The following is a 25,173-nucleotide window of genomic DNA, read 5'->3' as shown; positions in this document are numbered from 1 at the left end:
CAGAACATCCCTGTTGTTTGTGCTTTGCTGTGAGCTTCTGTGATGCTGCTGTGATTCCCTTGAGATTCTTCCTGGGGTAAAGAGGCAACAAGAGAGTGCGAGACACAGAGGACATCCTCCCTCCATCTCCCACGTGCAGCTCCGCGGCTGTCTCTCTTGCAGTCACTGTTCCCATGCAAGGCTCCAATGTGGATGATCTGTGATCCCTAGGGCATGGGTGGAATGGCCTAGGATGTGGGAAATGGTTTACAACCACGTCCCTTATCCTCAGGCAGCCTACAAACCCTACACTAGCCCCGGGGGCTACGCAGAGTGCAGGGTGACGCTGTCACCACACTTGCTGCGCCTTGCTGAGCCACTGCAGCCTGCTCCATACAGCCAGAGCTGGTGGGCACTAGGGTTTCCTTTCCTGCCAGGGAGCAGCAGAGCCTCATCGGGGAAGGACACTGTGGTTTGTGTCCATCCACCTCCAATGCTCTTTCTACCCAACCCGCCTGCTTGCTGCTCCTCTCCTTCCTCGACTAAAGCCAGAGTGTGACGTGCATTGAGCGCTGACCCCACAGGGTGCCAGAAAGGGTCCAAAGTGAGGCCAGACAGAGGAAATGGCCCTTGTGACCCTCCCCGAGAAGGACAGGGGTGCGCTCCTGCCTGCAGCTCCTGCATGGTGTGGGGCCAGCAGCTGGTGTTGGAGGTGACCAGGAGGAAGGAGGACAGGAAGGCATTTGCCTGTTTGCGTCAGCACTAAAGTATTTCCCCCCTTTTCAAACCAGTGTTTCATCAGCTGATCTCGGAGCAGAGTTATCCCTCCCACACAGCAGATAAGGGGTTAGGACCTGACCAAGGCTGCTTAGCAAGCCAGAGCCACAAGTGACACAAGTCTGGCTTCCAAATCTCCCCATCTTCAGCCAACTCTGTGCAGCTCTGACATCCCCAGCTGAATGTGTGAGCTAACACCAATGCTAGTTGGTGACTAACGTGACTAATGAGGTAATGTGGATGCTGTTTAGACTCAGAGACATAGCAGATGCCATTTCACCCACAAATAAAATTCTTCATTCAAATAATGCTCTTCATTTCTCTTAGAAGAACATATCTTCCAAAATTGTGTATTATCCACCTGCTTCACTTCTTGGGATTGGGACATGGCAAAGAGGACAAGGGAGGGGGCAGCAGCTGAGAGGTGATTATGGGAGAAATTCAGTTCTTGCCATTTCAAATCACCCCATCGTGTTACACAAACTTGTATTTGGCAAGAGGATGCAGGCCATGGGGCAGATCAAAAGCAGCTGTTCCTAAACGTGACTTTGGTGACTGTATTTTTAAGCATCCTTAAGGAAGGAAGGAGGAAGAAGTAGTCACCAGTTTCTGTTCTGCTCCCATTCTGCTGGAACTGCACCCAGAGATGTGGAAATATATCAGGGGCTGCCCAGGTCAGGTCGGGTTTGTTGAGAACTCAGGCTGCCTTTTAGTCAGTCCGTGGTAGGTGCATGGGGAGAAAGAGAAGCTCCTGTGATGAATGGGAATCAAAGGAGAAAGAGAATCTGGTGACACGTTAACGCTGCAGCGGTGCGGGAAATGCGCTCTCTTCTCAGGGGGTGGTTACAGGGCTGGTAAAGGTCAGGGTTTCTTTTTTAGAGCCTTGAATTTTGACAACATTTCACCTGGCAAGGTACTGCTGCTGCCACTGGGAAGTAAGGGATATGCTGGTGCCCCTTGGGATAGCGCATGGCAGCTCAAAAACTTGACACTGGCACACATGTTAATGGCTCAGAAGGGAGCAGGCAAAGAGAACAGGGGAAAGCAAACAGAAGAGGGTGAAGAAAGAAAGGCCACAGGTTTCGGACGTTTCCTTGAGGCAGACTCTGGTTTGCTACCGCTTGGGAAAAGGCACTTACGTAAATGTAAGTGATTCAGCACAAAGAAACCATCTGGAGACTGCGAGTCCTTCCCCTCCGGTGGCAGCGGTGACTGACTAACAGTATGTAAATAACATGAAAGCAGCATTAACAGCATGGACATCCCTGTCACAGCTTTCTCCATAGCCATGCTGTGCAGTCACTGTCCCACAGGACACACGTGGCTCGGAGGACACTGCTCTTGAGAAGGCCTGTGGCTCTACCAGCTGACTAAATCAGCAACAGCCCTATTAGAAATACATAATTCTGTGGGCAGGGAGAAGTGGAGCCCCAGCCATCCTTTATTTCTCTCTTGTGCAATAGATCTCCAGTAACTTTTTCAAAAGCAGCTCTGGAACTTAAGTCACATTTTCAGGATTGCCTTGGATAATCATTCACTCAGAAGTAGATGTTACTTGATGAGACTAAGTCGAGTTTTTTTCCTTTATCCTGCTCATCCACATCAAAGGGTGGAGCACAGAGGTTTGTGCCAGGTTTGTGCTTATAAATATTCTCATGGTTTATAGGGCTAAACCTGTGTGGAAAACACCGGGTTCACACTACGCTTTGGTTTCCTTCATGAAAGCAAAGTGAGAGCTGCCAGAGCAGCGGCTGGCACACTGAGACGGGATCCCAGGCAGACACAACACAGTCCTGCAGCGGGCAGCACCCAGCTCTGCAGCACGAACAGTGTGAAGCCAGCAGCCAGGAATCCATGGGTGGAACAGGCATGGCACCTGGGTAAACACCCGCAGCAAGAAGCCCTGTTTTCCCAGAGCCTGGCTTGGAGCTGGTGATTGCACCACAGCAGCCCTCAAGGGCTTTTGTGCTTTGCTCTCCAGCAAGCTCCTTCTCCAGCAAATGAGCAAATGGTTGGCATCTGCCACTGAGATATAAAAAGACTTCCCTGCGAGGTGGAGCTTGTTGTGTTGATCTCATGGTTACAGTCATGGTGACCTGCTGCACTTGATGGATGCTCCCCTTCCTCAAGTGCCCCTGCACTTGCCCTCCGTCAGCAGAAGCTACTCTTGTCTTCAGCTGAGTTTGCAGCCAGGCAGGCTGGGATTGCCCAACCCAACCTTCCCAGTGCAAATCTCAGCCGCACACAACACAAGAGCAAGACCTGGCCTCCAGAGAGGAGGTTGGAAGTGAGACAGCCCTTGCAGAAGTTAACTAAAGGAGAGCCCAGCAAAACCTTTCCAGGAACATGCAGAAACAGCAGGAGCAGAATATTAAAGGGACATCAGGTTCTCAATTCAGTGACTGATTTACTGCAATTTTCCTGCTCTTTAGGAAGGCCCAAATCTTACCTCACAGCATCATGACCCTGTAGCAATTACAGGCTGTGCTGTGAAGCTGAAGCCTGAAGCCCCATTAAAAAATGGATAGTCCTGAGGCTTCTGCAGGAATCACAGCCCTGGTATTTACAAAAGGCTGAAGCAGCTCATCTACAGCCCTCTGACAGTCTGATATGGAAGGGCTTTCAGGTTTATTGTATTTTAAATCAGTTGCATAGTTATAACAGTATTGAAATCTGAAAGCCTCCGACTTCTTATAGAATGACCAGCAGCTCTATAAAACTGTTTGATTCCTCCACACTGGACCCTGGGCACAAGGGCTCACTGTGACAGCGAGAAGATAGAGCAGGGCTCAGGATCATAGGAGTTTCCAACTGCGTGCTAAAATGGCCAGTAAAGAACCGGTGATGTGCAATGAAAGAGTGGTTTCTGTGGCATGGAAATCCATCCAGAGGGAGTCCATGTGGAAATCATAACGGAGCTTGTCATAAATTACTGGAAGTCAAATGTTAACAACTCCCATGTAAGGAAGATAAAATGTGGAGCAGGGCTAGATGCATGCATACCCTCAGCTCTATTATTCTCGCCTCCAAAACCATTCCAGCCAGCCCTTTAATCACTCAGCCACTCATCTCTAAATTGACTCTATGATTAACAATAAAGTGGTTGTTATTTGCATCGCCATCCTTTGTAGGAGCTGTGGCTGGGGATGAGGATGCGTATGGTGAGAAGCATGGCACAGGCATGGGATGTGCAGAGAGCCTCTGCTGTGCTCCTTGAACAGGGAGCTCAGGAAGGAGGATCCAAACAGAATTGGTGGGAGCAAAGAGGTGAAACAGGGGAAACATGGGCATAGGAAAAGGTGTACCTCTGGGGTGTCCCAGACTCTTCTGTCCAGGGAAAAGGCACCCCATTGTCCTGCACAGGACAAACACAGCATGAAAAACTTTTTGAGTGACTTCAGAGCACAATATACCCATCCTTGTGTTTATACTATAGCGGAGGAGTCCTTCAGAAATGCACAGGATAACCTAACAGGTCTAGTTTCTATTAGTCATTTACTTGTAACAAACAGTAATTGGAACTCGTAGCTAAAATCACAGGGGATTTCCTCAGGCAAAGCCACAGCTTGGACCTGGCTTTGGTGATGCTATAATTAGCATGTATACAGAAACATATCCATTAGCATAGCAGACTTCTCTGGCCCAGTGTGCATTGATGTTAGCGATGGAATTGCCTCCTTAGTCTGACTTCTTGTACTCCCTGAATACCCACAGGAATGTGGGGTCTCTGGGTAAATCATGCAAGAAGCAAACAAAGGAAGAAAGTTCTCTGCAAAAACAACTTTTTTTGTCATTAGCTGAAGGAAGGAAATGTAACTCATACTTAGGGTTAAGGAAAATGGGAAATGTCTCATTTGCAGGGGATGCAGTCACTTTCGAATTAAACAGGATGACTCATGTCTAGCTAATATAACTTGGACTTGATGATCTTACAGATCTTTTCCAACCTAGTTGACTGATCCAAAGATACAACACAGAATGGTTTTCTAACACTGTTAGCAAATGTTGCCCTCTTGGTGCAAAGGGCTGCGTCTCATCCTTTGGGGATCTAGCTCCATTCTCACCCTCTCAGTGGTAAGGCTCAAAGACCTGATGGTAGCTGTCTTACGTACGTCCTCACAGCACTTTAGGTAAACTGGCAGAAGAAAAAGGTTTCATCATGAAGTGAATCTGGATGGGGCTGAGGTTCAGACTCTTGCTGTGGAAGACAAGAAATGACAGTATCTGGCAGATATGAAGCATCTTCTCTCCAAACTTGTGGACACCACTTGCAGATGCTGCCCTTCCAGGCACCATGTGCCTGGCATGCTCCATCTGCAGACAAGTGCATTGGGACACTGATGTGAGACGAGGCACTGCAGCAGAGTACAGAGCCTAGCACTCTTGTTTTCTAATCTGGGTCCTGCATCATAGATGTTTGTCGCTGTGGAACAGGGTGACACTTTCATGCTGTATTTGTTCCTGCAACCCAACAAGCACCCCACATAAAAGCCTTTGTGCATCAGAGAGGATTGAGGTCTTGTGGTTATGTACAAAGCCTGAACAAACATTTCGGCACATTTCAGTAACAGCACAGTCTTTACCCAGTGGCAATATAACCCAGACTGCTTTTCAGGGACAGCTATGGACAGTGGAGACTGAGGGCATCTCCATGTTACTCCAAGGATGCCTTGCACAGCAGGACTGCTCCAGCTCTGGACCATGGATAGGTTTACACCCCTAATACAGCCAGGGTCCTGCCTGGTTCCATTCCTGCTGGGCTCCCACCTTCCCTGGGGAACACTGTAGCTACGGGTTCCTCCACACGTCCTCTGGGGCTGCTCGTGGCAAAACCATCTTAGCAAAGCAGCTTTGACACTAGCCACATGGCACGCACTCGTGTTACTGCAGGCACTGCAAATAGCAGCCCCTTCATTGTTGACAAGTGCACACGATGGACATAGCAAGAGAGGTGAGCTACACTGACCTGTCCCTTCCAGACCACAGCTGCTGTAGAGACACCCCACAACAGCCAAACAAAGCCAAATAAAGAATAAAGCCAAACTAAGAGCAGCAAAACATGTAGGAGCGATGCCGATGCCGAAGCCCAGGCAGCATCCCTGGTGCCACACAGGTACCCAACCCCTTCCAGTGGCTCTCCTCTGGGAAAACCCCATCTCCCCACTTGAACCTTGTGGCTACATCTCCTGCTTATTGCCAAGGCCATTGCTGCGCCGGGGCAGGCAGACGGCTGTCCTGGTTTGTCTCCGTACCTGTCAGCCACGCTCACTGTAAAGGCACGCGTGGCTGCCAATGACAGGAACGCCCTCTCCACACCCTCCTGGTCCTGCCTTGGCACGCTGCAGAGCAGCCTCCCAGAAGGAAGCGAGCTTGCTGTTCGTTTTGAGGCCGTCATTGCTCCACACAGAGCTTCAACCACTCGGGAAGGAGCGGGGGGGGGCTCAGAGGAAATTGGGAGTTACTGCTTTACCCAGTCCTGCCCTGCACCAAGGATTGGAAAGGGACATTCCAAATGCATGAGCTTGTCTCTGAGTCTTCTACAAGGAAGAGGAGGAAAAAGATGCTTCAGGAAACCAGGAAAGGGGAGGGATGGAAAACAAGGCAAATAAATATGGTACATTAAGGTAGACAGTATGTTTTTGGAAATGGGTACCGGGCTTTCTTCATCTGTTATCCGTTACCAGTTTTCACTGGGCACCTCCATCTGCAGGTGGAGGTCTCTAATGGAAAACACATTTAAAAATGCCTTTTTTTAAGACACCTTGAATTCTTTCAGCACTCCTGGACATCAGAACTTGAAAACCACAGCTAGCAGCAGCTACAGAACAAGCAGGCACTACACTAGCATGTTCGGCCCGGTTTCCCAATCAAGATGCTGCTCATCCCAGCTATGTCTTCTATTCAGAAAGCAACGCGTTTGGTAGGGACTCTTTTTTCAGGCCATTTGATCTGTGGTGCTCTAGGGATGCTTACAAGCATTTCATCCCATCCATTGGAGCTCGTGGTTAGGTAACCCAAGGTCAGATTTAGGCGACCTCATGTCTATCACATTTGTACTGGCTGGAAGAGAAGACAAGACAGAAATATTGGGATCAAGGCTGTAACATGCAGCACAGAGAAGGGACACCTGCATCCAAAACCAAGGCACAGGACAGTCCGGTCCTGCGGGCAATGCTGGAATCAGGAGCACGACACCAGGGACACCCCTGCTCCGGCTCTCACTATGCACAGACACCACCACGGTGTGGGACTGCTCTGTAGTGCCCTGTCAGCCGAGATGTGGCACTTTTCCTACGCTGAAGGAAAATAAGCACTGAAGGCAGAAACGATCCAGCTGCTTATGGAGCATCTCAGGTTTGCAGTGGAAGTTTCTTCCCACGACAAAATCCCTGGCTTTTCTTCCCACTCCAGCAGTGCAAAGGAGCCATAAAGCTGCTGTAATGAGCCTGCTGAAAGTTTTGGCTGCTAGGGGAAAATACCTGAGCAGCACAGCAGAGGTGTGACATGCTCTGTGCTTCCTCCAGTGTTGGGCTAGGATGGGACGTGACTAGAGACCGGGTTCATACTGCTGTCTTCTGACTCCTGGCCCTGAGAATGGCACAGTGAGAAGGTGACACCCAGGCTGGATGCCCGGGGCCAGGACTTGTTGGATTTTTACTGGACAGGAGGATCAGTTGTCACTTTTTCACCCATCTCCAGTGAAAATCACCTCCACATCCTTTCATTTGGCCTTAATGCCCTGTCCCAGCTGATTTATTCGATCATTGGCAGGGACAGGGTTACACTCACTGTGTTCAAACACATAACTTGGGCCACTTAAATCCTTACTTGCAGTCTGCAGATGCACATTGTTTTTCCTTGCATACCAGTTGCTTGCAGTGAGACAGCTATTCCTCAGCATCTCCCATCCCCAGGAGAAACCGATCCCTGCGCAAGGCATTGGAGACAAGGGAAAGGAGAGCCTGTCAAACAGCCTGCCTTCCCTCTGAGTGCTCAAACAACACCTCCCTTTATCTCTCACTAGCCCTCTCAGTGAATTGAGTGCTTGTTCTGCTTTGGGTGGAAACACTCCAGCTCCAGTTTGTCACCAGTTCCTTAGCATGGTCCCACTGCATGGCTCAGCCCAGTGAGGTCTAAACTAAAGCTACCTGGCACGATGTGCTCTGACTGTGCTGACCGCTCGGGTCATTTGTGTTTAAACATCATCCCACTGCCTTGTGCCAGGACCTGCCCCACAGCTTGCCTGCTCCCTGCTCAGGCCATCCTCAAGAGGTAACGGCTTGCAAGGCCAGAGCTCCCAGCACTGGCTCTGCCAGGAAAGAGGGAAGAGAATGATTTGAGACAAAAAGCTTTGATGCTGTTTATGAGTAAAAGCAGAACGTTTGTATTTGGTTGGGGTTGTTTGTCCCCTGCTCTTCCTGAAACTGGAAACCCAGTGCAGGAGCTAGCACAGCATAAGGCAGAGGAGGCTGTCTTTAAAAATAACCCAACGCTCACCCTCCTGGCCCTAGGAGCATAAATTAGGCTGGCCACTTGCCTCGGATGACTCCCCCAGTGCTGGGAACACGCTGTGCATGCACTGCCTCACTAACAGCCACCCTTGCTCCCTGGCAAGTCTGTATCATAGAATCACAGAATAGCTAGGGTTGGAGAGGACCTTAAGATCATCCAGTTGCAGCACCCCTGCCATGGGCAGGGACACCTCACACTAAACCATGTCACCCAAGGCTCTGTCCAACCTGGCCTTGAACACCACCAGGGATGGAGCATTCACAGCTTCCTTGGGCAACCCATTCCAGTGCCTCACCACCCTTACAGTAAAGAACTTCCTCCCTATATCCAATCTAAACTTCCCCTTTTTAAGTTTTAACCCGTTACCCCTTGTCCTATCACTACAGTCTCTAATGAAGAGTCCCTCCCCAGCATCCCTATAGCCCCCCCCTTCAGATACTGGAAGGCTGCTATGAGGTCTCCACGCAGCCTTCTCTAGGCTGAACAGCCCCAAATTTCTCAGCCTATCACTGACAAGCTGTCCACCCCTCCCTTCATCCTGTGGCTTCAATCCGCTAAATCAAACCCATACTGGCTGAAAGCAGACAAGGAAAGTTCTAACATAGGAGGGAAGAGGCACCAGCCAACTGCCTGCACTGAACTGCAAATCCTGCTGTCATGGCATTCTCCAGCCCTGTTTCTTCACCTTCTGCAGTCCCTTTCTACCTTCTCCTTCCTGTCCCATGGCATTCAGCCTCTTGCTTTCCAACCTGAGTTTCCTACTGTTGCTTGACTCATTGTCACTCTCAGGACTGATTCCTCATCTCATTTGTTTCTTTGTCATTTTTCACACTCTCCTTGGGGTGTACTTCATTTTGCCTCTGTTCTTTGGTTGCCTCCATCTGCCCTTTCAACCGTTCTCCTTAGTCCTTCTCTTTTCATCACCAGTCTGTACTGCATTTATGACTTTAATGGCAGAGTTAATGAAAGCCTCCTTACAGACACAGGCCCTCAGCAAGCTGCAGTTATCCAAACCTATGCTGTAGGAGTTGGCTCCACCTGGTTTTATCACTATCTTTCCCCTCCTGAGTTTTGTGTGTTAAAGAGAATTCTTAAGCAGAGAAGGAAAACATCCCAAAATCACTCTGACTTTGCTACAAGCCATTAGCTTTGCAACTCTTATCAGCAAGTAAAATCCCCAAAGCTCTGCCATGTCACTGGAGCAAACTGAAATCCTACCCTGCAGCCAAACAAGTGAGTCCAAGTGGCTTGTCCTCAGCAGGGAGGGCTGGAACCAGCCCAGCCTGAGACCAAACCTGAGCCAATGCAATGCCAGCACCCCCTCTTAGCATCCCTCTAAGATGCAGGGGGGCCTTAGTAGGGAGAGCTCATCGTGCCCCTAGCCAGCGCTTGGGCAGAGCCCCATGCTTCACTTCAGCAATCCTTTCCCCCTTTCTGTCTCTCCTGGGCACCACCCACAAGTCATGCGTAGAAACCATAGCCCCCTGCCCCATCCCTGCTGCCACGGCGCTGTGCCCTGACCTTTCCTTTGTGGGAACAGCGCGCACCCCTCTCTCTCCTCCCATCACTTGGCTGCCCCACAGTGCCAACGGCGGGGCAGCCCAGCTGGAGCAGCCCGGCACCCTGCCCCTCTCCCTGCCTCCTGCTGCCGCCGCCAGCCCTGCGCGGTGTCAGCCGTGGTGTCATCACCTCCCGTGCCAGGGAGAGGTGTCCACAACTGTCCCGTACAGTCTGCTAACAAACGTCAGCTGCACCCCGTGAAGGGGCTGGGGCCGCAGGAGGAACAGGCTGTACATCACTCTGCGGGTGGGGAAGGGGGATGTTCATTCAAGGCTGGGTGACTCCCCCGGAGCTGTTTCCACGCTATAAATAGGTACCCTGAGGATCCCCTTTTAAGAAGGGTCTTTCTCTGCAGCAGGGAGCCCCAGAGGGATGGGGAAGCACACAGCCAGCTTTTCAATAAGATGAACAAATCGTGCTATGCAGTTGGTGAGGAATGGCCTTCTTGTTCTGAGTCACAAAGATCTTTCTGTGGCTCTGCTCTCACTTTTAGTTCCCATGGGTATTCCCCCTACAGCCTCCCCGTTGCTTCAGCTGCTGTGCTGAAGTGATACGAATCAACTCCAATAGGTGTGGATTGCATCTCCAGATTAGTGCCTTACTACTCTATCCTGTAACTCTATATACTTGTACTCTTTACAATTGTATCTCAGCTGGATACAGCAGGATCTCCAGGTTTGGGTGGGACTTGCCTTCATTGCGTCTCCATAGCCGCTGCCACCACCACTGAGGTTGCTCAGGGCTCCATCTCCTACAGCAGGGAGCATGATAACAATTGTGCAAAAGCCTGGCAAGTTCACAAATGACTCCACTGTCATGAAGCTGAAAAGCAGAGGACAACCTGTGCTTGCCAGAAGACATGGGAAGGGTGTCTCTGAGCCACAGCACTTCAAAGGGATGGTGAAAAGCAGAGCAGCACCTACCCCTCCAAGCCCAACCATGCAAGCATCTCTCCCTCCCACCTTCCACACCAAAGATCTCTGTGACAGCTACATACTGGCTTTCAAGATCATGCAGAGTGCTGACTGACTCCCCATCACAACCAATTTCACACGTTATCTTCCAGCTTACAGCACTGTCCGTGGCACTGCTGTCCAGCTCAGTAAAAGCACAGGAATGGAAAGACACACATCCCAATGGAAAATCTGTGACTGATGGCCTAATCACACAGGTCTTCCTTTCACACAGAGCAAGCAGAGCGGAAAGAGGTCCTGCTTGAACCAGGCTAACTTAAACAGAGCCTTGCAAGGCATGGCACAAGGGCAGGAAAGGCACTGCGGGGCCCAGCAAATCCCCCTGGAAGGCCATCCTGAAACCCAGCCTAGAAAGTCAACGTCTCTCCATATCAAATTGCTGGGCTGATGCAAAGGTGTTTCTTACCCAAGCATAAGAGAACCGTTTGTTTCCTCTTTAGCTACAAAGCCGTTTGTACAGCCCTTCCCACTCAGCAGCTCTGCACTCCAGCGTTTGTCCTTAACTTGTCTCTATAAAGAAGGTCCCACGCTCAGCCAGACTCACGTCAAGGCAGAGTATCACAGCAATATCTAGGTTACAGTGAAGTATCACAGAAGACCTACAGTCAAGGCTGATGTGGATTTATCTCAGCATCATCCCCTTGTGAGAGGCTGCCCACTGTGCTGACACAGTTCCTCTCTGAAACCAACAGCAGTGTCTTATTCTCATGAGACCTCAGATGGAAGAGAGGGGTGGCAGCCTATACCTAATCCCACCCATTCCCAAGCAGGACATACCAGGTGAGGTGAACGGACAGTAATGAAACACCTGAATATGAGAACAGATTCCCCAGTGAGCAGGTACCTGAGCATCTCCTCCACTCCTACTCCCGTGTGTGCATAGATACATTGGGGTTTCCACTGTCCCTGCTACATGCAGACACTTCCTTTCTCTACCTTCCTTTCTCTACCAGCCTATCTCCCACTGAGCCCTTTTCTCCCAGTGACAGGCATAAAGGGCTTCTGCTCCAGTTTTCCTCAGAAAAAACTGCCCCACATTTCCAGACACTAGTCCAATACAATAGGATGGGAATTTCAAGCTTTGGAGCAGGGACCCCACAACCCTATGGATATTTTACACTGTTTTTGAAGGCTTCTTCAGTGCTGCCTAACCAAACTGTAGCCCACAGGACCTCCATCCAACAGCCACTAAGGAATGTAATGTCCTGACAGGCATCCATTGTGGTAAGCACCATTTGACCTGATGCCAGCGAGCTCGGGAGGCAGGAAGAGCAGCATGGCTTTGGGGGTGATAAGAAATGCTTTCAGCAGTGTGGTTCTTGCTTGGGCTGGTGGCTGAAGAATCTCAAGATGAGGGCAGCCCCTACCCAGGGATGAACAGGCATTTCCTTCAGCTGGGGAGGAAAAGATTAAGGAACCATTTTTCACACTCACATACACTTAAGAGGAAAAAATATTTACATGAGGGAGCAAGGACTTGGCAGGGGCTCCCCAGAGGCCGTTTGCTGTTTATGCATTTCTCAGGACTGGGCTGGGGCTGTGGAGCTCAGTGATGAAGCCTGAACCCCCCCGAGCTGCTGAGGAGGTAGTGAGAGTGGGGAGCTGTGTTCAGAGCTGGTGATCAAGTATCTTCTTGACACTGCTTCGGTGCCTACCCCTGCAGTGAAGTTGTTTGTGAGACCTCAGATAGCTCTGGCAGCGGCCACTGCGGTTCCCTAATGCCTTTCCTTTGCATGACTGGAGGACCAGAGCCAGGAGAGGGTGCTGGGAGCATCAGAGTCACAAATGTGCTGGGAAGCAGGGACTGGGCTTGAAGCATCTTTGAGGACCAAACATCTTTCCAAGGTGGGATGTGAAATGTTCTCCAGTCCTGTTTTAAAACAGGGATAGGGGAGCTGGATGGCAGCTGAGGGTCCTCACAAAGTTCCTGAAGGTCTGATGTATTCCTTCATCAGGACCCCTTCAGTCAGCAATGGCTTGTGTTTCTAGCTGGGGCTCTCTATCCCTTGAAAGCACAAAGTTACAAACCTATAAATTACTATAATTTGGGCATCTGCTGTGTTTTGGAAGTGCCTGGTGTAATCCCTCCCTGTCCAAGCTGCACAGTGACTCCCTGCTCCTGCTTCTGGAAGGAGAAGCTTCAAAACATGCCGGGCACACACTGGCCTCTGCTGCCAAGACTTTCATCATGGTCTTAAGTGGCATAAAGAATGCAAAATACTTGGTATTGCAACACGCTGGGCTGGGATCCTACTTTACATTAACCATACTCTTTCTCCAGCCCAAGGTAAGACCTTGCTTCGAAAGCTGAGAGGGAGCAGAGTCATCATTCACTCCTTTCTGCTGCAATGCCAGTGCTGTGGCTTGCTTCTTGGACAGAACAGAGCACTGACAGCACCGGGCTTTGCAGACCAGCCCTGCACCCATTGTGCAGTGTTTCATGTTTCCCATCCCAACAATCTCTGTACCAGACATCTGTGTTTCCTCCCAGTCCCAGGGAGCACTGGCACGGGAGACCAGCAACAGAGGATTAAAGCCCACAGCTGTACTGGTCTGTGCTCCTGCAGCAGCCCTGCTCTGGAGCGGCAGCGCAGGAGCCATCCAAGTCTGCCACTGTTTGAAGTCCAAACAAGCATAGAAGCAGGTGGATGTTTAAAAACCACTTTGTCTACAAACCCTGGCACAAGTGGTGAAAACCACAGAAGCCCTTTTACAGCGAGGTGCTGAGCATCCACACCCTGCTCACCACTTCCAGGGCTCAGACCACCGGATAACTGAAGGGAACCCTCATCCGCTGTGTGCGCCTCCCCATCAGCACCGTTCAGGTGCTGGCTTTCTTTAATGATCCCTGAAGGATTCACTGGAAGAATCTTTGAGAGTATGGTGGAAATACAGCCAGCAAACAGCTTTCAGCAAGAACACCTGACTACAAACATACCACAAATACTCTTCATTTAACCCAATGTCAGTCAATAGGGCCTGCAATAAACACTCAAACTTTTGAAGTTAGAGATATTCATCTGTGCATCTATCTATCTAGCACAACAAAACATCTTCCAATTTCCCTGTTTATACACAGATGTGTATGGTGCTGTGTACAGATAATGGAGATATAGATACATACAATACCTAAATATATATGCACTTGTGCAGAAATGACCTTACCAAGGACAGTAAACAAGTAAATATTTCCCAACCCGCTCTCACTGGCGCTGGCAATATTGCACTGAAATTCAGTTGTATTCTCCTGCCATTGGGAGGGTAAGAAAACAGGAGAAAAAGTGAAATTGAATGGGTGGAGATACATCAAATCTGCTTTTTTCATGACAAAGATTGTAAGGGCTCAATACCACCTCAAATACTGTGTTTGATTCAACACTCTCCCACACAGCAATCCCAGCACACACCCACTGCCAAATCCAGGGGATTCAGCATTGTGTCCTGCTCTTACAACACTTATCAGGAGAGATAACCTCCTTCCCAGATCCATGTGAACTCCAGCTTCCAGCGTGCGCTGCTCTGTCTAGACCCAGGCTGTGTCACTAAAACCCTGGGGAAGCATCTGTGCTCCCAGCCAAACTGGATGTACTTTGTTCTGTGTCAGGCAAAGACAAGCCTCGGTCCTTTGGCCAAGGGTGCAAGAGAGAGCACTAGTACCACAGGTATGTACCACATACCACCAGTGGCAACTTGAGGAACAGCCGTAGTGCATTCCCCAGGAGGCAGTGATGGGTGAAATACTGGTGCTGTACTCTGCAGTGGGACAAGAGCAGCACCAACAGGTTCCCATGAGTGCCCCATGCAGCTGATCACCCCACAGGAACGTGCCTGATACGAGGGTGTAACTACCCCAGCTGCCAAATGACGGTGTCCTCACAGCCCGGGATGTGTGTTCATTGCAAAATGTTCTCTGTGCCCCTAGGTAGAAAGGTTACGGCTAATGTCTGCTTTCAAAACAGCTCCAATAAAAGAATAACAAGGGGAAGAAGTGTTCAGGTGGCTGGGTTCAAGTCTCAGAAAGAGAAGCTTTCACGTCAAGAGACTCTGTGGCACAGGGAGGAGATGGGAAAGAGTGGCTGCGTTTCTACTTGTGGGCCTGAGAAACCAAGCACAAGTGTAAAAACAGTAATGAAAGGAACCTTAATGCTTGCAAACCACTCATCTCGAGGGGCCTGGGGTTACAGCACCTCTCTGCTGAGAATAACACCCAAGGCCACAGGGGCTTTTCGAAACAGCCCTTGTTCATCAGAGCCTCAAGAGCCACTCTGGGTACCACACACATTGCAAACCCCAAGTGCAAGCACCGATACTGCTCTTAGATGCTAGCTAAAGCTTCAGGTCAGCCAGGGTATGAAGTGCTTTACCAGGGCTGGATGCTTTCACAGAGGCAGCTGGGGAGGGGGAAGACTGGGGTGATGCTGGTGAAAGGAGCAGCAGGCACCTTCCCTGCCCCTCCTTCCATCCCAGGGACACAGCCAGGCACTGCCATGGTCAGCCAGGAAACCTTTGCTTCCCTGCTGCTTTTGGAAGGGTGGCACTTGCTCTCTGCTGAACAGAAAGCAGAGCAGGGAACGTGCGAGCCCGGCCATCCTCCCTCCTGCCAGAGGAATGAACGTGCTCATAAACCCATCTCCTTGGGAAACGGATTCATCATACCAGTGAAAACAAACCCTCGGAGGCAGAGGACAGGCAAAGGGAGGGGACAAAAGCCCTTCCCTTGGCCAGTGCTGGTGTTTGAGACTCCTGGCAGCTGGAGCACTGAAATTAAAGGCACAGGAGCAGCCATCCCCATGTGCCGAAAGACGAGCAGCAGGGAAGACTGGCTTTGATGAACAGAGACATGTTGGCTGGAACTCAGGGAGAAAAGAGTTTATGATCTTTGGAAAAAGGGGCAGGCAACTCAGGAGGACTGCAAGGATGTCATGAGTTTATGAAGGGGGAAAACCAGAAGGGCCAAAGTCCAGCAAGAACTTCATCTAGATGCTTAATGTTTTCTTTGCCTCAGTCTTTAATAGCAAGAACAGTTGTTCTTGGGATACCCAGCCCCTAAGCTGTAAGGCAGGGACAAGGAGCAGAAAGACATCCCCATAACCCAAGGGGAAATGATCAGTGACCAGCTGCTACACCAGACAAACACACAAGTCTCTGGGGCTGGATGGGATTCACCCAAGGGGACTGAGGGACTCATCAAGCCACTTTCCATCATTCATCATCAGTCCTGGCTAACTGGGGACGTTCCAGCTGACTGGACGTTAGCAAATGTAATGCCCATCTACAAGAAGGGCTGGAAGAAGAATCCAGGGAACTGCAGCCTTGTCAGTCTCAGAGGGCCAAGGCCATTGGTATGAAGCTCAACAAGGCTCAGTGCCATGTCCTGACTTTGGGTCATAACAACCCCATGCAACATTACAGAGTTGAGGAAGAATGGTTGGAAAGCAGTCAGAAAAGGACCTGGGGTGAATAGCTGGGTGATATGAGCAGCTTGTGCACAGGTGGCCAAGAAGGCCAACAGCATCCTGGCCTGTATCAGCAATAAGGTGGCCAGCAGGACTAAGGAAGTGGTTGTCCCCCTGTGCTTGGCACTGGTGAGGCTGCATCTCAAATCATGTCTTCAGTTTTGGGCCCATCACTACAGGAAAAACGTTGAGGTGCAGGAGTGGGTCCGGAGAAGGGCAACAAAGCTGGGGAAGGGTCTGGAGCACAAGTGTGATGAGGAACAGCTGAGGGACTTGGGGGGGAGAGGGTTTTAGCCTGGAGAAAAGGAGGCTCGGGGGGACCTCATTGCTCTCTACAGCTACCTGAAAGGAGGCTGTAGCAAGGTGGGAGTCGGTCTCTTCTCCCAAGTAGCAAGTGATAGAACAAGAGGAAATGGCCTCAAGCTATGCCAGAGAGGGTTTAGATTGGATATTAGGAAAAATTTCTTCACCAAAAACGTTGTCAAGCACTGGAACGGGCTGCCCAGGGAAGTGGTGCCGTCACCAACCCTGGAGGTGTTTAAAAGACGTGTAGATGAGGCACTTGGAGACATGATTTAGTGATGGACTTGACAGCATTGGGTTAGCAGTTGGACTTGATGATCTTAAAGGTTTTTTCCAACCTAAATGATTCTATGAGCACATACCACAAGGGCACGAGATGCTGGGAGACAGATTGCAGCCTGTTTACTCCTGGACAGCGTTGTCAATACCCTCCCCTCTACAGCAAAAACAAGTCCCTTATAGTAAATACATAAATAAGCCCTTTGAAAAGCTCAGTGGCTGTGACTTGGGAGAGCTGAAGTGCACGCGGTGTGCCTGCTTACATATCTGCTCCCTTTCCAGAGAAGCCAGGCTCTTTTCCTGCACTACTAAACCCTGGCCTATTTTCAAACATTTGGGTACATTTGGTAACTTAAGTCTCTTCCGTCCCTCTCCACTGTACCCGCTGTACCCATTGCCTCAGCAGTGTCCCCTGTCAGCAGGGTCTCCCCTTCACCCGAACCACAGGAGATGCCACAGGCATGGACCTGGCTTCACTGGTGAGGCTGGGGCAGGCACACCCTGACACCCCCCAGCAGTGGGATATGCAGTGATGTGCAGTGCTGCACATGATGAATTGCTGAGCAGTTTGGGATATGAGGTGCTTTGGAAATGGCCAGTCCTGAAGATGTGTTGAAGTCGTGCTCCCAGGTGGGGGTCTGCCTCCAGATCCTGCTCCCTCTGCCAGCTCCACTTGCACTTCCACACCTCCCCAGTGCCAGAGCAAGCAGCAGGTTATATTTCAAGGCCTGGCTTCCCAGAAAGCAAAAGCTCTCCAGGAATGCTCCCAGGAAGAGAACAACCAACATAACTCAGCAGCTCTCGGTACTCTGCCTGTTTTGGAGGACAAAGCAAAGACAGCCCGTGATGTGAAAGCTACAGCTGCCTGAATCACAAGCAGGACACATGGCGAGGTCAGTATTTTGTAACAACACAAATGCTGCATTCGTGACGCTCCTGTTGACTTTAAAAACAATAACAATCTGTTTGGCCAAAGTGGCTAGAAGCAGGGAATGTATCGCAGAGCTCCAGCTGTACACATTGACACCAGGCTGGACCGTATCCCACCCATGCTCCATTCACCATTGTGGCAGTGGTGTAAGGTACAAACCAGCAGCATAGCAGGTAGCCAGCTCAGTTTGCTATAAGAATTTGGCATTTGGTCACAATGATTCTCCTCAAATTAAGTCACCGCTGCATGTTTTATCAGATACATTTAACCTGAGCCAACCATCTGCTCAGGTAAAATCCTAAATACGCTAAATCAATTTAAGCAGCTATTGCCCTGACTTCAGTGCTCCATTTTTTGATGCCTATAAAACTATCCTTTTATTAAATGTGCGAACAGGCCAAAGGATTCCTTACACAACTTTTTTTTCAACCATGGAACAGGAAAGGTTTGTCAAGTTCAGCTTTTTTCCTCAATATTACCCCCTTTCCATTCCCTCTGCTCCCAGAACTGTGCAGCTCCATATTTCATCAGTTTTACTAATATTACCATAGAGGAAAGAAATCAGCTCTTCAATGCTCAGAATTCATTGCAAGCCCGAGGTTTCCTAACAGCATAGCTAAGCATGGCAATACCAAGGTCAACTGCCCAGTGCCAACAGCCAATGTCTCCTGTCCCTGCCACATCCATGTACTCTGGATGCTGCAGTGGTTCTGCAATTAAGACACTTGCTCATCTCTCAGCTTTGGCTACATACAGCCGCAACATCTGAAGCAGGAACACAGCCAGCCAAGCAAATAGAGCATTTATTTGGACAACAAGTCCTGGTCCACAACATATGCTGCTGAAAAGCAAATAATTAGGAACAGTAAAAACAGACAGCAACTGAAATGTGGACACTGGATTTCTTTGTGCCCCAGTCTATCAGGAGAGTTTGGCTGCTGAACCTACTGGAGGCTGGTGTGACCCCCACTCATGAGCTGTCACTGTGGGACACCCATTCCCTCTGTGCCCTTGCTACCTGCCAGACTACACTGCCCCTGGGTGCTGCAAAACACAGCAAGTGACTGACAGCAAGTGGAGAGGTTAAAAACGGAGGAGATATCGATCACTACAATCAAGAGGTGAATTTTTACTTCCCCCTGAACACTACATGCGAATCATGGCCCGTTCTAAGCTAAAGTGCATCTCAGTGTACCTCCAGCACAGCACACACAGCATTCCAGTCCTTGTGCAGTAGGAAGCAAAACAGCACCTAACTGCAGGTCTGGTCCTGTGCTGCGTCTCCTGTGCTCCAACAGCCTGTTAATGTTTATCCGAGGAGCACATGTTTTTGCTGACCTGGAGCCTCGCACACCACACCACACCATGCCATCACACCCTCCTCTGCCCCTGTGGCTCACACTCAGAGGACTTTGGGCACCGCCAACAACCCCACCAAAGCAGGAGGTGAGGGCACGGGCAGGAGCGGGCGTCAAAGGAGGCAGCAAGAGGCAGGAAGGAAGGGCTCTCAGGCACGTTCCCTGCTGTAGTGCTGAGCTGGAAAGGCAAGCGGAGCTGAGCCAGCACCCATCACAGGGCTAGAGGAGGAGAGGGCTCTTACAGCTGCTCCTCCTTCACAACACTCTTTCTAGGCACGATCAGGACCCCTTCGGGAAAAAAAAAAAAGGGAGCACAAGCAGTTTCCAGAACCCAGCCCCATAAAAGCCAGGTGGGGTTTTACTGTGAGGGGTGTGAGAGCCCGAGGAGTTTGTCACTGCCCTGCACCTTGCAGCAGCCGCAGCAGAGACCAGCAGCAACCCCCCTCACACACACACTGCCATTCCGGGGGACTCCCCTCCAGCCCTCCCTGGGGCGGCCCCTTTCAGCATCACCGCTTGGGGCAAGCCCTTCTCAGAGCAGCCAGGAGAGCCTGGGCCACGCGGGAACTGCAAAGAGATGTCGGCACCCAGAATCCCTTCTCCATCCCTCCCCCCTCAGCTTCTGGTCTCCCCAGGACGGTGCCTGCTGCTTCCTTGCAGCGCTGCCCCAAAGCCGCTCTGCCGCCTGCAGCGGGGGGTACCAGCCCTGGGGACTCGGCTCACCCCACCGCATTTACAAAGCCAGCTCTTTCCCGAGGACCCAGCACGGCCTCAGCAGCAATGCAAGAAGCACCCCCCCAGCCCCCACCCCCCGCCCCCCAAGCCCCCTGCAGAGCAAGTGCGTGGAAATGCGGGAGGAAGGGGGGACGTGGAGGGGATGCTCATACAAGCGGTGCCTGAGCATCCATCCCTCTGCGGGACACCACGGTCCCGTGAGCACCGTTTCTCCCCACCGCTCCCGGTTGTTTCTGAGAAGACCCCGCACTAGCACACCCTCCCAGCCCTCGGATCCAGCCTTTCACAGGGCAGCCCTGGGTGCAGGGAAGGGGGAAGCTCCATTCCCCTCGCCCCGATCGCTGCTTCCCTCCAGCCAGGGGCTTCGAGAGAACAACCCCACGGCAGCAGTGCCACTGCCGTGCAGGGTCACTGTTCCCTTCGCCACTGCCGTACCCTCCTGTGCAGCCCGGCACCTGCCTGCCCGTGTCTCCCCGCTGACAGTCCTGGGCGCCCGCCGCCAGCCCGGGAGCAAACAGCAAAGCCTGCGCAGGGGAAACCCTCCTCAAACCGACCGACCCCCGGCCGTCCCGCGGCCGGAGCTGCGCTGCCAGCCTCGAGAAACAAGCGCTCCTCCCGTCCCACCTCCTCGGGCTCGCTGTCATTGGAGACTTGTGCTTAAACAAACCGGGCAGTTTAAAAGCTTTGGTTGGAGCCTCAACGAAAGAATGGTTTGTAGCAGCGTTTCACCCGACCTCCTTCCCAGCGTCACATTCCTGAATGCCACAGTCACACTACCACATTCCTGGAAAACGGTGTATTTATATTATTATTTCAGCTGAAAGTCCTATAGCACTTGGCAAGGAAAGCATTCCTTCTTTCTGGGTGTTGTTTAAACTGTCCCACCGACGGCAACTGCAGCGGATCGGACACAGCCCCACTGAGCCCCTCAACATCCCTTCTCGGGGGGGGATGTCACCGAGTGCTGTCTCCGCTCTGTTCCCTGGGCTGAACACCGGCATCACCTCCCGAGGCTGCCCTTCTGCCCGGGGAGGCGTTCCAAGGCCACCGGCTGGGTTATAGCAAGGAACCGGGAAGGCTCCGGCAGGGGACCCGACTCCGCTGCCGCCGAGCGGGGCGTGTAGCCGGGCCCTGCTCCCGGCACCGGCCCCTACCCTAAGGTCAGGTTCAAGACCGGCCACTGCCAGGAGGTTCGTCCGGGGACAAGCTTTCTGCACAGCCTCCAGCCTCAATTAGCGGCACCTACACCACCACCACCACCCGCTCCCAGCCTCCACCCGCTCCGCACGGTACCTTTGCAGTGCAAAAACTCCTCGGGGTGCGGGAAGGAGCCCTCCTCGCACAGCAGCTCGCAGGTTTTATCCGATGTCAAGGGGTAGCCGTTGTCCTCCTCGTTGTAGTCGCTCTTGCCGTTGCTGTTGGAGTAGCCGTTGGCATACATCTTCAGGGCGGATCTGCGGAGGCACAGGAGCTCCTGGAAGGCATACCTGAAGTCCGGGCTCCGGCAGTAGATCAGAGGGTTGAAGGCAGAGTTGACATAACCCAACCAGTTCAAGAGGATATACACGTACTTGGGTATGATATCGTCCTGGATGACGTGCACGATGTTGACGATGAAGAAGGGCAGCCAGCACAGAGTGAAGGTGCCCATGATGATGCCCAGGGTCTTGAGGGCCTTGTGCTCCTTCAAGAAGAACTTGGAGGAACGGCGGTGCCCAGCTCCCCCTTTCTGCTCCTGCTCCTTGTTCTGGGTGTGAAACCTTCCCTCGCTCCTGTCTATCTTCTGCAACTGCTTCTTGGCCACCTGGAAGACTCTGGCGTACACGAATACCATGACCACGAGCGGCAGGTAGAAGGAGATGATGGAGGAGGCAATGGCATAGGCTTGGTTGGTGAAGAAGTCACAACACGTGTCCTTCTCGTAGCACAGGATGGCCTCGTCACGGTCTGCCCGGTACCAATGCATTTGTATGGGCAAGAAGGAGGTGAGGGCAGAGACCACCCACACCACAAGGATGACCACACGTGCCTTGCTCTTGGTCAGCAGGCTCTGGTACTTGAAAGGGGAGGTGATGGCAAAGTACCGGTCCACGGCAATGACACAGAGAGTCTCAATGCTGGCTGTGACACAGAGAACGTCCAAGGAGGTCCAGAACTCACACCAGAAGTTCCCAAACTTCCACATCTCCATGATGATGTGGCAGGCGCCGAAGGGCACCACGGCCAGCCCCATCACCAGGTCGGCGCAAGCCAGCGAGGTGATGAAGTAGTTGGTGACAGTCTGCAAGCGCTGGAACCGGGCGATGGCGGTGATCACCAGCACGTTCCCGAAGACGATGGCCAGCACGATCACCGACATGAGGATCCCCATGCCCACCATCCACACGTCCCGCGACAGCGTGGGGTCTGCGGCGCTCTGGTTCGTGCTCACGTTGCCGCCGGGCAGCTCGGTGCCTGCCACCCCCATGGCCCCGCAGCGAACCCCTCAGGCAGGCGGCGGGGGCTCGCCTTTGCCTAGAGCTGCTCCGCGGCAGCGCCGCGCTGGGCGCCGCGCATACGGGACGGCAGGTGCGGGGCGGGCTGGGCACGGGGGTGCTGCCACCGAGCGTGCCTGGGACCGCTCCCCACTGTTCGTGCGCGTCGCGTCGCGTCCCGTCCCGTCCCGTCCCGTCCCGTCCCGTCCCGTCCCGTCGCGGCGGCAGCGCGCCCGCCCGACTCCCCCAGCCCGTTAGGCGCCGCAGAGCTTATAGCGACACCCGCCGTGACATCACCGCCGCACAGCCAATGGCGGCCCGCGCCGCGCCCCGCGCGCACCTCGCACCCCCCTCTCCGTACCCGCCCGCCCCACGCGTGTCCCCCAGCCCCGGGGTGTCCCCGTGTCTCGCACCCCTGCGCCCCGTGTGCTCCCCGCCCCGCCGTGCCTCCAGCACACACGGCACTGGGGAGATCCTCCGGACGCCGGTGCTGGCCTTTCCCGAGAGCCCCCCGTCCTCACCAGTGGCACTTTAATGCCAGAGGGACCCTTCGTTAGGGACTGTAGTGATAGGACAAGGGGTAATGGATTCAAACTTAAACAGGGTAGATTTAGATGACACATTAGGCAGAAGCTCTTCCCTGTGAGGGTGCTGAGGCGCTGGCACAGGGTGCCCAGAGAAGCTGTGGCTGCCCCATCCCTGGCAGTGCTCAAGCCAGGCTGGATGGAGCTTGGAGCAACCTGCTCTGGTGGAAGGTGTCCCTGCCCATGGCAGGGGGTTGGAACTGGTTCTTTGCAACTCAAACCATTTTATGATTCTATGCCACCTAGGTGTCTGGCCTTGGGAGTCCTCAGTGCCAGCACCATGGCTGTGGTTCACCCCCAGTCCAGCCCATTCGCACACAGGCATCCAGGGTGGTGGGGTGCATCCAAGTGCTGGAGATGCAGTCCAGCCCCAGAATCCAGAGCTGGTCAAAGGTACAGACACCCTCGACTGCCCCAGGAAGCAGGCAGGGAGGTTGTGCCACTGCCACGCACCACAGTCCTCCATGCTGCAGCCAGGCATATGGCTAGCCCTGGACACTATCAGTCACAAGTATTTCCCTCCAAAGCAAACAAATTTGCTAAATAAGGACTAAGGAATCCTGGAAACTTCCTTTAAGCCTAACAGGAGATAAAGCTGCTGCTGGAGCTTCAGTTCTGCCCATCGCTCTCTACTGACACTGTCCAGCCTAGTGCTGCGTGCTGCCTGCAGGCCCCAGGGGCTTGTGGAGGTGACAGCGAAGCCTGAAGGCTGTGGTTCTGGAATTGCCCTGTGTCACAGAAAGGGAGAATAGAAAGAGCTGCTTTTGCCTGGATTTGCCTCCAAACCTCCAGCTGCACCAGGAGTGTCTGGTTGGGTGCTGCACTATGTCCCTCCTCTGGCAGAGGCAGTGGACTCCTGCCTTCACTAGCAATTAGAGAGTTGCTAATGTTAATTCTCATTTGAAACATGTCAGTTGCTGGAGCCCCATGGGGTTCACAACTCTGCCTTGTTTCTCCCGGACAGCAAAGCCACAGCCTTCACCCTGCCAGCCCTGTGCCACAGCCCGCTGGGTGTCCGTGTCGCACCCGCCGGTGCCTGGCTATTTATAGAGGAGCTGAGTGTACGGGGAGGAAGCTTTGTGGTTTAAACAGAGGGGCAAATGAGGTGCTGGAATCAGGAAATGAGATGAAAGGCAGCTCAGCCGTACAAGGTTTCTGTCTAGGCAGGGACCTTCCCTAACCAGTGGCTTCCCTGTGCTGTTTCCACACTCCGCACACTTCAGAGGTTTTAAAAATGAAGAGATGTGAACAAAGAGCCACGGGGCAGGAAAACGAGAAGATCTGGGCACTACATGTGCTCAAACAGCTCCCTGTTCCCTTCTTTTGTGAGAGCTGATCAGAAGGCTCTAGAAAGTGCTCAGGGTAAGTTTCTGGTAACCTGGCAAGTTTGCTATGAAGTTTCCCGTGGGTTAGGTGAACATGTAGGAATACTCCAGCACCAAATCAAAGAGTTCAAAAAGCACTAGGTCCCCTGCCCTAACAGCCATGCAAATGTTCCTCCTTGCATGAAGCACTGAGTCTTGGAAAGAGGAGAGGCAGGACTGAGGATGGTAGGAAACACCAACTCTGAGAGAGTCAAATCTCTCTGCTTCATAACAAGTGCTTTATCAAAGACATCTTTATGTCCTGCACATCCCCGGTAGCAGTCCTCCATCCCTCCCAAGAGCCTGCTTCAGACCTCTGGAAGGATGCAGAAATCAGCCAGCCCAGCTTACATCTGAGTGTTTTGTCTTTGTTGTACTATATTTAAAGAAGCCTGAACCTCTGCTTTGGTTAACAGGGTGTGGTGAAGGAAGCAGAGAAAGGCTAATTTTTCTTCCTTGATTCTGCAGCTCTTGCTTGTGTTGGCAATCTTTGTTCACCTCTGGGTTAGGTGTATCAGGGTGGACCCATGGCTTGAGCTGATTTCTGCCCTTGGCTAAGCAGCTGTGACCCCCACCAAGTGGGACTAGTGACCACAGGTCAATTTTGGGTAGTTATTGGCTTTCCAGCACTTTCGAGACTTCTTATTTAAACAAATACAATACCAAACCTCAGGGGAAGACAAGTTTGCACTTCTTGCGCTGCCTAAGGCCCTGGGAAGAGCCCCAGCTCACCCCAAAATGCCTTTCTTCTGGGTTCCTTGAGCTTGGAGGATGTCAAAACCAAGCATGTCTCATTTGTTTCGTGCTGCACCATTGACCCTGCTGCTTCGTCATCACACTAATCTTTTCTCTTTTTATAATTGGATGTATGCTCCCTCCTTGCTGGG

General features: G+C 52.1%; 1 protein-coding gene across 2 annotated transcripts in view; it reads right to left on the bottom strand.

Annotated features, from left to right (window-relative positions):
• ADRB2 (adrenoceptor beta 2) overlaps positions 1-22,539 on the bottom strand; it is a 33,884-nt gene extending 11,345 nt beyond the window's left edge. The window contains exons 1-2 of one of the 2 annotated variants that reach the window (XM_062607677.1): positions 21,158-22,539; positions 13,754-14,555 (exon numbers count right to left, since the gene is read on the bottom strand). In XM_062607677.1, the coding sequence (XP_062463661.1) occupies positions 14,326-14,555; positions 21,158-22,331 (1,404 nt within the window). In that variant the 5' untranslated portion in view covers positions 22,332-22,539 and the 3' untranslated portion in view covers positions 13,754-14,325. Of the gene's footprint in view, positions 1-13,753; positions 14,556-21,157 lie in introns of those variants that run through there. The other variant, XM_062607678.1, reaches the window with a different exon arrangement.
• Positions 22,540-25,173: the final 2,634 nt, after the last annotated feature.

Source organism: Pezoporus occidentalis, unplaced genomic scaffold (genome assembly GCF_034315485.1).
Source record: "Pezoporus occidentalis ecotype Australia unplaced genomic scaffold, CSIRO_AGI_Poc_V1 ctg124, whole genome shotgun sequence".
Taxonomy (NCBI): domain Eukaryota; kingdom Metazoa; phylum Chordata; class Aves; order Psittaciformes; family Psittacidae; genus Pezoporus; species Pezoporus occidentalis.
Note: the sequence above shows the minus strand (reverse complement) of the source record. Positions and strands in the feature narration are given on the sequence as shown.